The 13,659-nt window shown below is 42.1% G+C and overlaps 2 protein-coding genes across 12 annotated transcripts in view; one reads left to right on the top strand and one right to left on the bottom strand.

The window, feature by feature from the left end:
* Positions 1-13,659, bottom strand: part of adam22 (ADAM metallopeptidase domain 22) — a 45,592-nt gene that overhangs the window by 16,065 nt on the left and 15,868 nt on the right. For all 10 annotated transcript variants that reach the window (XM_078797851.1, XM_078797854.1, XM_058084111.2 and 7 more), the window contains exons 5-7: positions 12,248-12,314; positions 9,506-9,588; positions 7,343-7,409 (exon numbers count right to left, since the gene is read on the bottom strand). In XM_078797851.1, the coding sequence (XP_078653977.1) occupies positions 7,343-7,409; positions 9,506-9,588; positions 12,248-12,314 (217 nt within the window). The remainder of the gene's footprint in view (positions 1-7,342; positions 7,410-9,505; positions 9,589-12,247; positions 12,315-13,659) is intronic.
* cldn12 (claudin 12) lies at positions 198-3,321 on the top strand. Of its 2 annotated transcripts, XM_078797859.1 has the most exons (4): positions 198-353; positions 1,143-1,423; positions 1,628-2,331; positions 2,404-3,321. In XM_078797859.1, exons 2-4 carry the CDS (start codon positions 1,205-1,207, stop codon positions 2,507-2,509), a joined length of 1,029 nt encoding a protein of 342 aa, XP_078653985.1. In that variant the 5' UTR covers positions 198-353; positions 1,143-1,204; the 3' UTR covers positions 2,510-3,321. The 2 variants fall into 2 exon arrangements, with proteins under 2 accessions (XP_078653985.1, XP_057940109.2); XM_058084126.2 differs by having other exon boundaries at positions 1,628-3,321.

Here is a 13,659-nt window from a genome sequence, read left to right as displayed (position 1 = left end):
ACCAGCAACTCTTGACCAACCTTTTGGAAAAACCTGAAATACACTGTCCTTATTGAGGGGACGCGACAACGCCATCACTGAGACGGGAGGGGAACCGAAATACATTATATACACCATTATTACGTCAAATAAGCCTCCATATTGTGTACACGTTTGTTCAAGTAAGCAAACCTGCGAGACTGCGCTGTGGGGAAAGCCCTCCCTTTCCTCCCTGATGCTACATCCTGTTGACTAGCTAGCTAGCTCCTGTACCTTAACGCTACTCGTTTGCTTTTGTTTTACACTTGAAAAAGACACACGCCAAACGCCACAACATTTCACTATGAACACCATTGAGTTGCTGGAAAAATAAGGTACGATACGAGTTGGTCTGGTGTGTCTAGTTTTCCGATTTTAAACCGTATTTTGGCCGCACACGAAGAAAGACTCAACAGGTGGCTGTGAAATGCTAACGCTTTAGCCGCTAGCCGTTACAGTCGGGATAGCAAAGCTGACTTTTAATATTGAAACTACCTTTATAACGAGTGCTTCCCGTGGCACGCCGCGGGTTTTTATGACACATTCAAATTATGACAAAGTCAAATGTAGTTAATTTGGATTATTTGCCTGCTTACTTACTCAGCAAACTTAACGCCGCAGGTTGCTGGCGAGGCTACCTGGCTGGCAGGTGTGTTGATTGGCTGATTACGATGCAGTAGTAACTGACAGGATATGACGTCATTGTTATTGAACTTAAGGTATTTTTTTATAATAAACAATCGATTTTATTGCATTCACGTTTACATAGGAATCGTAAAAATAAAACCACATGTGATTAGGACATATTGCAAAAAATGTTTTTTTTAATGCCTGAGATAAAGAGCAAACAAATATTTAGTTGTATTTTTTGTGTAATTCTATTGTTCACTTATCTAGTCCTGGCGTGCCCCCCCTCCCAAGTGGACTCCACCACAGAGTCTGTTTGCAAATGAAATGAGAGCATTGTCTAAGGGACAGCTCATATTAGGTCAACCACACTATAGTGAATAGAACTAGAAAGGGGGGTGGGCCTTACTTCACTATCACTAGATCAGGTGATCTTCTCGATCCAAAATGATACTTTTCTAATAACATTTGTCTGGTTTCTTCTCTACCTCTTTTAGGTATTTTATCTCCCCCCCTTGTGATTTACAGCTCCGCTCAGCAACAACGACAAAAAACCACCATGTCTTGCCGGGACATCCACGCCACCAACGCCTTTGCCTTCTTCATAGCCTTCGTGTCTGTGGCCGGTATGACAGTAGCAGCCCTAATCCCTCAGTGGCGCGTGACCAGACTGGTCACCTTCAATCGCAATGCCAAGAACATCAGCGTTTACGATGGGCTGTGGGCGAAATGCGTCAAACAAGATGGCTATTCGGGATGCTACTTCTATGACTCAGAGGTACGGCGGTGAAGTAATAATGTAATAACATAATGTGACCTGCATATTAACCAAGCTAACTGTTAACATTTTTACGCCAAAGAACTACGTTTCTGGCGTACTGACACCTTGCAACAGTAGCTCATTTTTCCTGGGTAGGAACCTGCTGCAGTATTTGTCTTTACTGCGTTCTAAAACAGAACATCTCTTGCTTCATATTTCCAGTGGTACTCCAAAGTGGACCAGCTGGACCTGAGGCTCCTGCAGTTCTGCTTGCCTGCAGGTTTAGGTTTCGGCTCGATGGCCTTGCTGCTGTGCATGGCCGGAATGTGTAAAACCTGCTGCTGCTCAGACAAGCCCGAACCGGATATTAAAAGCATCCGCTTCCTGGTGAACAGCGCGGGATGTCACCTGGTGGCAGGGATGTTTCTCTTCCTGGGCGGCGCCATCGCCATCGCGCCCTCCGTGTGGTTCCTGTTCCGCACTAAGGAGCTCAACAAAAGATATGACAACATTTTCTCTGACGGCTTTGCCGTGTACGTGTCCATCGGCTGCTCCGGGGGGCTGATGTTAGCCGCCCTGCTCATGTTTATGTGGTACTGCATGTGCAAAAGGCTGCCTTCGCCATTCTGGTTGCCCCTTCCCTCCATGTCCACCTCCGCGTCTACTCAGCCGCTCACCGCTAACGGATTCCCCCCGTCGCCGCTTTACGGCCCTCAGCCCATGCCGCCGCCTCAGGCCTACCCTCCCACGGTGATCGACACACAGACATATGTTCCGGCGCAGGGATATGTGCAAAGTGTGGCCGCCCCCGCACCGCCACAAGTGTACATGTCTCAGATTTCTGCTCCAGATGGGTACGGCTCAGAGGCGGGAGGCGGGCAGGCATACAGCTACGCGCCCTCTCAGAGCTACGCGCCCTCTCAGACCTACGCACCCAGCCAGACCTACGCACCCAGCCAGACCTACGCACCCTCTCAGACCTACGCGCCCTCCCAGACCTACGCGCCCTCCCAGACCTACGCACACAGCTACGTCGGCCACCGCTACTCCAGCCGCTCACGCACGTCAGCCATCGAGATTGACATTCCTGTGGTGACGCAGTAACAAAAAAAAAAACGAGGCGCGAGTTAATGATCCTCTTCAGAGGCTGATGAAATTGCTGATCATAGAAGCGAGCACCTGTCGAGATACTCCAAGTGTTTAATGAAGGATGACATTTACCGAAGAACAAAGAGTCACGCTGTTGGTGCAAATGGAGTGTTTGTATGTTCAAAACAAAAAACAAAACCACTAAAATATGTCCTACTAACTGGTCTTTTCACTGTTTGGTGCCTAATAAGTAGCAAATATTCATCCATTGGAAGCCTGGACACTGGATGCCAAATAACTGCAAATTACTTCTCACCACATGAAGTATGCGATGATGCCATGTAAAGATTTCGTGGAGGTGCCTGCTACTTTGGTGTAACGTATTGTTGATCATGTGAGCAGCTGTTATTAATGCACTAATATGAAGTACTAATGTGAGCAACAGTGCCACTTCACACTGTAAAACGTTGTAGTTTGTTGTTACTGTAATGTGATACACTGGTCACGCGGGTCAAATGATGATACATGTACTAGAATAAGTATTTGCATCACTTAATGAACATTCCAATTTAGTTGTTTTATTTAAGAACACACTAGGATTTATCGGACACTTTATTTTGTTATATTGAGGTCAATGAAAGAAAGTAGTTTTTGTACACGTTTTTTCCCCCCATTAAAAACAAAATGTGATTTTTGTGTAATTTCTTCCTTCATTTAGCACACACGATCACATTTCTGTTAGGTGCTTATTAATGTCATACAAATATAGTTAATTTTCAAACAGCTAAAATAATGCATAAGGCTAAAAACAACCAATTAGCTAAAAATGTCATCTAGTACTTCTCTACAAGAGAGGAGAAATATGATCTCAGGGAAGAAGTACATTTGAAACACTTCTATGCTAGGACTACGTTAAAAAAGCCGTAGCATTTCAGTATGTGGAATCAAACTATGGAATGGATTGAGTAAGGAAATCAAACAATGCACAACGATGAGCCAATTCAAGTCTCGAACCAGTCATGATGTGCTATATATATCACTATATTGACACTTACTATGGTACACATTATGTCATTGTATGGTCATATCACCTCGTACTTTGGTACGAGGTGCATTATAAAAATAAAAAAAAAGAAAGAAAAAAACCTTAAACTGTATTATGAAAGCAGGAAGTGAACAAATGTAACAGTTAGTGATTGTAAAAGTACCAGATGGAGGGGTAGGATTTAATAAGCTTTGCTTCTTCCAACTCCTTTTGGATATGTGGAACTGGGAACTGATTATGGGATGCACTCAATTGTAATCTGATGCATGTTGAAATGAAATAAAACCATTAGCATTACCATACAACCTATTGCACTGTATTGAAATACAATGAAATACAATGCTATTTGCATTGTGTGCTGATGCTAGAGCGACTATAACATCAGCTCTTCCAAACACACCAGTTCATTTGGGTCAGATTGCTTTTTGTGTGCGCTTCACGAAGGTACGAACACGCAAGCAGACGAGACAATAACTCCCTGACGTCTGGTCTGATCTTCTAAAACGATGTTAATAAATATTTATATGATCACAGCACAGCAGTCTCGAGGGGTGGGGGTGAACGTCAAGACGTTGATCTCCCTGGTGTTTACTAGTCTCATCTTTAAAGCGAGAATCTCAAACGAACAGCCAGCAGCATAAAGCGCCGCAGTCTGCTTCGTTTATGATCACTTTTTAAATAAAAAAAAAAAAGTTTGCTGACTTCAGCGGCTGGTGATTATTAAGAGCTTCATTAGAGAAGTGCAGGCCACGCGTTATTTAACATTACTGCTGACTGACCAGCGTTGTCGTCTTTGTTCCCCCAACGGCCTTCAGACGCCGCAGGGCGTGTGTAGAGGATGGAGATTAAGGCCCTAAACACAGATGGCTTTCATATGTTGGGCTACAAAGACAAGGGGGCGGGGCTTGCGTTGCCACGGGACACGACACCTCCTTGGATGACTGGCTGATGAATATAATGCAATGAGGTGTAACAAGCTCTGGTTCTGTATGTGTGAATGAACTGGTGGTACCCCGGGACCCCCAACCCCCAACCCCACTGAACACTCTTATTCCATAAGCTAAAAAAAAAAAAAAACATCTTGGCAGCCCCCCCCCCCAGTCAGTCACAACCTGCCACTAATCATCACCCCCACAAAAATCCACCATGGCACCACCACATGGAAGCTCCCCAACCCCCCAGGCCCAGCTACCTCCCCCAGCCTCCTCCATCCCCAAAAACCAGCACACCTCTCATCTTAGCTGAAGGTTACTAAAAAAAAAAAAAAAATCTATTCCGGACAAAGAAAACCCTCTTTGGTGACTGAAACATGTCAAGTAAGTCAGTGTGGGGCGGCCATCTGCCTTGACCAGTTGACAAAGTACGGGTGGGCGTATCTATTCAAATATCGACATACCAGTGACATACCAGTCAGTATAAGAATGATATTTGAAATGGATATTTTTTCATTTCTTTCCCCCACAAATATCTGTGTTTTATTTTTATTTGTTTATTTTAGTTTTATTTAATTACATCTTGCAGTGGCTTTAAGATTTAAGAATATTAAAAACGTAACTAAATAAGCGTACAGACATAGGCAAGCTCAGCTATCACCATTCAAATGCCACTAGGTGACAGTATCGCAACATCCTGTTGACTGCTAGTTTTACTTTATTTTAGTTTAATTATACAGTGGGTGGTTGTTTTTATTCTTGACAGTTGCCAGGTAAGAACCTAAACTGCTACTGAAAAGCGATGTTTGAATTAGTTTTTATTAAAATGTTTTTTTCCAGTTTCCTGTCAGCAATGTCACCCTTAACGAGCAACTTTAATTGATTTTTTTTGGGTGAAATATTCTCAGAGGAGCAGGTCTAGGTTGTTTAAAAAAACAAAAACACCACCAAAAACCAGAACATATGGTATTTTACCGCAGCATCTTTCCACAAAGTGCGAGCAGTCACATCCGAGCAAACCTGGCAACGTGCACCTGCTGCAACTTGACTTGAACTGCTCACTCGTGTGCTTTTATGGTTGACAAAAGATGCCGACTCAACAGTAGCACCTGGAAAATCCCGTACGTTACGTTTCAACGTTTGCTGATGGAGGATGCGCTCTGCTCACGTCACGGCTTTACCGCGTCCTCAAAGAAAGGGGCAGATGGATTTACCATATGGCCGTCAGGAGTCATGCCGACTCCATCTCAACACACGCCTCCTCCTCCTGTGGTGATTTTTGCTTGATTACGTGATTTTTAATCCACATGAGAACATTGCATGCCTGAGAGTCCATGTTGTTGTTTGTTCGTTTCTGTGCTAGTACTTCTTTAGTTCATCATTTTGCTGATATTAGACTGGACTGGACCGGTATTTTGGATGACACAGAAAGTTCAGTTTCTGGGTCTGTGGTTATCATCACCCTTTTTCCATTTGCGGACAAATCAGCTAGTGTTTATGCTATTCTTGTTAGCAACTACTTATTTTGATTGTATTGGTTTCATTCAGGGGCTGCACGGTGGTCGTGTGGTTAGCGCGCAGACCTCACAGCTATGAGACCAGGGTTCAATTCCACCCTCGGCCATCTCTGTGTGGAGTTTGCATGTTCTCCCCGTGCATGAGTGGGTTTTCTCCAGGTACTCCGGTTTCCTCCTACATTCCAAAAACATGCTAGGTTAATCCTAATTGTCCATAGGTATGAATGTGAGTGTGAATGGTTGTTTGTCTATATGCGCCCTGTGATTGGCTGGCCACCAGTCCAGGGTGTACCCCGCCTCTCGCCCGAAGACAGCTGGGATAGGCTCCAGCATCCCCAATGAGTCTCTTCACATTTCTAGTTCTATGGTTACCATCACACTTCCAACTTGGAGGCAATATTTTTGGATTCTCACAGGGCTGAAGTCCCGTGACCTGTGAGATTTTTTTGTGTGACAGCTGGGATAGGCTCCAGCACCCCCGTGACTGTGAGGAAAAGCGGTAAAAAAAATGAATGAATGGTTTCATTCATTTCTGGTTCTATGGTTATCATCATCCGACTGTTATTCAATTTATACGGCCTATCTTTTATCTTTGAGCCGCTCTTGCCGGCAAGGATCTAGAAGGTCTAAAGAGGAGCAGCTAATTTAAACTGTCTTTCTGCTCTTTTGAATAATTCACCGTCTCCAAAAAACACGGGAGAGGAGTCAAGCGTGAGGAGACAAGGCCAAAAAAAAACAAAAAACAAAAAACACAGCCTCGTCATAATACAATTCTGTGACAACCAATCAAAGGATTGCATTTATTTGTGCTTGCCCTTCATGAAAGGACTCCCCGTTTGCAGCGTTTATCCTCTCACCTCCATCAGTTTCTGGCTCCGGTATGAGAGCCTCGTATAGGAATGGAGTGCTGACAGCTCTCTAACAAGTACGGAGCCAGCGCACCCCAAAGTCCATTACCTCGCTTATCTTGTCCCTTTTTGCTGATTAACAGTAGAAACGGACTCACATCTTGCGGCTATTTTAATTAGAGAGGACAGAGACTCAACGCATGCACACAATATCTCAAGCTCGGGGCGTCACGAGGCAATCTGAGGTCCATCCTCTCTCCTTTCCACCATAATGCCTTTAATCGTTATTATCTAATTAGCTGAAGGCTTCTTTACCGCAGGCTTTGTAACGGAGCACGTTGAAAACCTTTGTGTGTGTGTTAGAGACACATTTTTGTCTCATCATCCTCTCAGGACAATGGCTGACCCCCTTTTTCAATCCTGTAATCCCATTTTTTTAGGTTCATTATCGGCTGGTAGCGGCATCCACGAGCAGATTATTCAGCGGTACGGGTGTAAAAACTTACATCGTTAGTCCCGCCTTCTCCTCCCGGCTCAATCAGGTAAGTGTGATTGCCATCGAAGAACATTCCACTGCAAGACAAGGAAGTCAAAGTGTTAGTCGCCACATGTTGCAGGTTGGTACAAGGTCATTTATTAAAACTAAATATGAGTACACAAGGGGACCGTACTTCAACATTTGCACAAATTAGAGATTTTTTGGAATCAAAAATAGATGGATGGGCTGGACGGTAACATTCGGCAAATTCTGGTTTATCTGGAATTTACAGGACCGATCCGTACTGCAGAAACGCTAGTCCAAGATTCTCTATGAGTGGAGCATTTTGTTGTTTTTTTTAAGCACAAACAGCAAAAACTCACATCAAAGATGTTTTATATGACAGGAGCGCTTGGCTGTCTAATATCCCGTAGTCTATATTACGGAAGCACTCGCTGTACTTTAACACAGGGGTCCCTAAAATAGACACGTTTTTTTAAAATAGTTTTGTAAATAATGACATTAAATTGTATAAAAATGCGTATCAATTCCGGAAATAAAAGGTACTGTTTTATTGGAAAAAATAACATACTGTTGTCCCAGTGGTCCTTGAACGCACCATAGTTTTGAGTCAACAATCCATACTATGAGCAGTCATTCAGCTGCAAAAACGTCAAAGATCTTCTGCTGCGCATCCTTGGAGGTTTCCTTCCCCGGAGATGCTTTGCCAGGCAAGTGAAATTGGGTAAAACGCTCCAGTGTCCTCAAACAGACGACATGCGCACGCCGTCGCTGCAACGCCGAGCACTTCACTTAATAAGTCATAGATCAGTTTCTCATTCAGCAGCTAGGTGAAGGTCTTTGGCGGCGGCGTGGGCGCACCTGAAGTGACCGCGCCACGGCCGTTAATTAACTTTATCTGAAGCTTTTAAGAGATTGGCTGTGTCCAAGCCCGGGCGGGGGGGGGGGGGGGGGGGGGGTACAGTCTGCACATGTTTGCAATTAGTCTCTGTTAATGACGGCAACCAATAAGGACTACAAATGATTAGTGGGTTAAGTCACATTTGGGAGAATTGTGTCTTTTTTTTGGTGTGTCCAAATGATCTTAATGAAGTTGTGGTGCATAATAAACACTAATAATAAGACGTCAACGCAACCCTGACTTGCTTATATGGGCATGCCCAGCACGTCGAGCAATGGCTCCCGGGAAATGTTTCTTGGGGTGTGCCTGAAGAGGCAAGCATCAGGCAGAAGTGGTTGGTGTTCCCGATTCCCGGCCAGCTAGAGAAAATAATTATCTGTCAACGGCTCGTCACACAAGATCGTTTTGTGGGCCGATAAGAAGGACTGTGGGCCAAACTGTTGCTGAAGTCAGACATCTTTTCATCTTTTCTTCGTGTTGAAGAGTCAGACGAGGAAGCTCACCGTCATAATTGTGTTTATTTTACGTTACGAATCGGACAAAAGTGGTTGCCTGTGTAGCAGTATAGCATGTGCATAAAGCGTGTGACCAATCCCAGCAGGGTGGGCTGGCCCCTTTAAACAGTCCAACTGAAAAGAAACACGAGCCGACGGTGAACGTGACGGAAGAATCGGACAAAAATATCCCCTCTGTTTGCGGTTAAGAGCTATTATTGCAGTGTAGGTTTAAGTTTCCGTATGTCTATCACACACACACACGCACACACGCAAAGACAGCAGGATGTATATTATGGTAAATACATGACGCAGCTTATGGGAAGTACTCTGACTGTAATGTCTGACGCCGCTGTACAGTCACACACACACACACACACACACACACACACAGAGGGTGAAACGCCCTCATCATCGCATTTCCTGGTGTGGACCAGCTCCAATGTCCCCCATAGTGCAGGTGTCAAATGCGGGGCCACATAAAGATAGAAAGAAAAGATTCAATATTATACCTTGTCTTATATTGGGGGATAGAGATTTATATAGCCAACCAACAGCCAGAGCTTTTCTTCCCATCACTCACACACACACACACCAGAAATGGAATGCTCAAATGAGGAAAGCAACCATCCTTCATTTTTCACTGTGTGGCCCCCGGCTGGAAGAAGCTTGCACATCTCTGATTAGAACGTTAAAGCGAAGCAGAGCTGTCCTAGATGTAAGTGAAGGGTGCACATGCAGCGGAAGCGTTTATTACGGTACTATATGTACTTACTGCAGTCCGTGGCAGGTAGAGAGGGCGGCAAAGGAGCGAGGAACATCTCTCACCTTCCCCTGATAGTAGCAGTGTTCTCCTCCCTGTGAAAACACACACATGCTGGTAATGTGAGAAGCAGTGGCGTCATTAGGCCTATTTTAAAATGGTCTAAAATGTTCTTAAGCCCCGCTAAATAATTTTATTTTTTTTTTTTTACAAAAAAATCTAAAATTTAATATAATATTTTGACAATTTCAAAAATGTCATATACAAATTTCATATAATTAGGGCAAAAGTAGGCTAATGAGCAAGTCAATAAGCAGGCTAATACTAGTAGTAATAATCAGAAGAAGGATAATGATGATAGTAATAATAATAGGCTAATTAATAATATAATAATAATAATTATTATAATTTATTATTATTATATATTTATTATTAATATTTTATTTACTGTAATTTATTTATTTATTTTATTATTGTTATTATATTATTATTAATTGATCACTGTCCACTGGACAAAATGGTTGCAGAGTTTGTGTAGATTGTGTGTACTTGTGTACATTTAATGGTGGCCTAAAACAATTGAGTATCTCTACTAAATCTGTCCAAAAGTGGGAAAGTTATATTCCCGTTCTTGTCTTGTTTTGATTTGTTTTTTGGATTTTTTTTTTAAATGTCTACTACATTCATTCATATCCTGTGCATCTCCAGGGGGCTAAGCCCCTCTCCGCCCCCCGTCCTCAGAACCTAGTGACGCCCCTGATGAGAAGATACACTGTAGCACGTCATCATCAACGCTTCTCTCCCTTTATTTACAATCTCTGCAAGCGTCAACACATTTATGTCCCACTGAAGTGCACAACGTCTAAAAATCCCTTCCACGCCGCCTAAGGGCCATTAAGCAGGAAGCTGGACTCCCCGAGGAAACTCGGCTTTTATCAGGAGGATCGATTGCTGCGCTGATGCTGCGCATAGCGACGCGCTGCTACGCCCTGGCGTTTTACGACTTTGCACGCACGTGCTTTGCTGGGAAAAACATTTCAATGCTGAATATCAAAAAGCGGAACATCTGGTATTTAGCGTTTATGCACACCAGCAGCATCTTTCCTCAAAGTTCGAGCAGTCACATCCCAGCAAATCTGGCAACGTGCACCTGACAACTTGACTTGAACTGCTCGCTAATGTGCTTTTATGGTTCACACAGGATACCAAATACCAACAAAGGTGATGAGAAATTTGCCCTTTTCATTAGTTTGATGTGTTGCTGCAGGGTAAACACATAAAACACTGACGATGGCGGCTCTGTTGAAGGCCTTCCTTGTTCTGTTAATCCTTAAAAAGTATAAAATATTCGACAGGGAGGGATCAGAACTCTAAATTAAAAATGTATAAAATAGCATCGCAATTAGGTTCATCCTCGACGATATCAAATATCATACTCATTTTGCGGCTGAGAGGAGCCAATCCTAATCCATCATGAAACGGCTACTTATGTGATGTAACAACGCCTCGGTGGGCTCTCCCAAACTCCCTACGATTGGAGTGGATTATCACTCTTAATCTGGTGTTAGTTCAACACTTTGTGACACAGCAACTCCAATTCCACCGCAGTAGCGAGTGAATGGAGTTGGGCTGCACACTTAAAAAGAGGCGGGGTCGGGGCATGATTGTACAAGAATGACATGGTGAGATCTCTCCTCCCACCAGTTATTAATGATAATCACTTTGTGTGATACAAATAAATACTTGACTTGAAATAAGGCACACAATTAAAGTCCACAGTACGTGTACGGTATTCACGTAGATGTATCGTATAATTAATGCAATCGCTCCTCCCGCCAGTTATTCACGATGACCGTGACAACTTGAAATAGGCCACTAAATTAAATCCACAGTAGCCTCTATCACACACTACAACATGCGCAGGCAATGCAGACGTGTCATGTAAATAACACAATTACTCCTCCTGCCAGTTATTAATGCCAACTTTTACAGTATAACGACAGCAAGACTCCGATATTCCGGAAAATCAAAGCCCGGGGTAGTTTGCCAACACAGTACACATGCCTGCACAGTTGTAGACGTGTCACAATCGATACGATTACTCCTCCCACCGGTTATTAATGATAACCACCGCTTTGTGTCATACAAATAAGCCACAAAATTACACTCAAGTCCACAGTATGCATTATCACATACTGGCACAGGCATGCGCAATGTAGATATATGTCATATAGATATTGCTATTGCTCCTCCCACCGGTTACTGACGATAACTATAAACAGGATGACTCAACATAAGTTGCAAAATTAAAACCCACAGTATAACATTCACACACCAGCCCGTACGCTGGCAATGTATACGTGTCATATAAACAATGCCATCACTTCTGGCAGTTATGGATAATAACCATAATAATAATTGGATCACTCCTCCCCGCCAATAATTAATGACAAAACACACATTTTGTGTCATAAAATTCAATTGGACGACTCGATCATATAGTCGCACGTGTGCACGCAATGTGGACGTGTTACATGATTGATGCAAATGCTCTTCCCACCAGTTATTAATAATCACTTTGTGACACTGAAAGCAACACAGTGACTCGAATAAGCCACAAAACGGAAGCCCAAGATACGCTCGATCACATGTAATAACGTGTAATGTAGATCTGTTGAATAATTAATGTGATTCCTCTCCGTCAGTTATTAAAATAGAAATACAAAATATGGTGGATGATGCGGACAATCTTACAGCGGTGATGACCGTCCTGCCTTTGGCCGACAAATGCTTCTCCACGTACTCCGAAGACAGCAGATCACTGGGAAGAGAAGAAGAAGAAGAAGAAGAAGAAGAAGAAGAAGAAGAAGAAGGGAAAAGTCACCAAATGTTCTTTTTTTTTTATTTGGGCAAATATATGAAACATTACAGTGCATTTCTTACCATCAATCAAAATATAACTTTACATTATTTACATTTGTATTCAACTATCTGATCACAAGCCCAAAAGGAGTAGGCTGAAGCAAAAGCTTATAAATAATCATGTTCAATGCCACAGTCTTGTTTTCCCCTGTTATTATCATCATTGTAATATTATTATTATTGTTATTATCATTATCACCATTATTATTGTTATTATTATGACCATTTTTATAATCATCATTAATGTTACCATTTTCATCATTATAGTTGTAACAATTTTTTTTTATTATTGAATAGAATTAAATATTTACAGACTTCATTGCTTCATGTAGAGTGCTGTATCATTCCATCTGTTGTTTTCTGAAATACGCAGTATTTGTGCTTTTATTGTCAATTTATTTATTATAATTTATTTATTATTTACTTTCCCCCCCTAAGTGTTTGTGCTTTTATTGTCAATTTATTTATTATAATTTATTTATTGTTTACTTTTTCCCCCTAAGTGTAACATTTCCATATGATTTTCTGGATTGCATGTGTCTAATCTTGTGCATTAAAAAAAACAGACTATGTTCATTCAAAGTATTCATTCAAGTGTCACGATTATATTTTTTTATGGAACAGTTTTATTCCAAATCAGCTTCAAGGAGCCCCCCCAAAAATTAAATGGGCTAATTATGACCCCAGCAAAGAGGGACAAGGCTATTTCCAGCCAGCAAACACAATTAAACAAATGTGAGTCCGCCTTGGAGACATTGGCTGTGTGAGGAGTGTCTATCACGGCACTGAAGGACGGATAGAGGTTGGCGTAAAAACAGCAACACGGGCAGAATAGCGAGGGAAGAGGAAATAAATTGAGAGGGCTAAGTAGCAGGAAGACAGTAAAACTAGTGTGTGTGTGTGTGTGTGTGTGTGTGTGTGCTTTCTCAGCAGCAAGAATCCCAAAGGAGATATACACATCCCAACCTGAGACAAAGATATATGGGGTATGATACACACACTGCACCGCAATATGCTAAAGAGAAGTAGAAATAACAATCAGCAACGGTTATTATTTATTTATATTATAGTGAATATATTTACATTATTATTTTTATATATTTATTAGCATAGTATTGTTGCATTGTATAATTACCATACAGCATTGACCCGAATATAAGACATTTTCTCAAAAAGAGTCAGAAAATTTTAATTAAATTGTAATTATTATTTATATTATTTTATTATTTTACTTTTAATATTAA

This window comes from Doryrhamphus excisus, linkage group LG17 (genome assembly GCF_037039965.1).
Source record: "Doryrhamphus excisus strain RoL-2023G ecotype Guam linkage group LG17, RoL_Dexc_Guam_v1.1, whole genome shotgun sequence".
Classification (NCBI taxonomy): domain Eukaryota; kingdom Metazoa; phylum Chordata; class Actinopteri; order Syngnathiformes; family Syngnathidae; genus Doryrhamphus; species Doryrhamphus excisus.
This window is presented reverse-complemented; position numbering and strand designations above follow the sequence as displayed.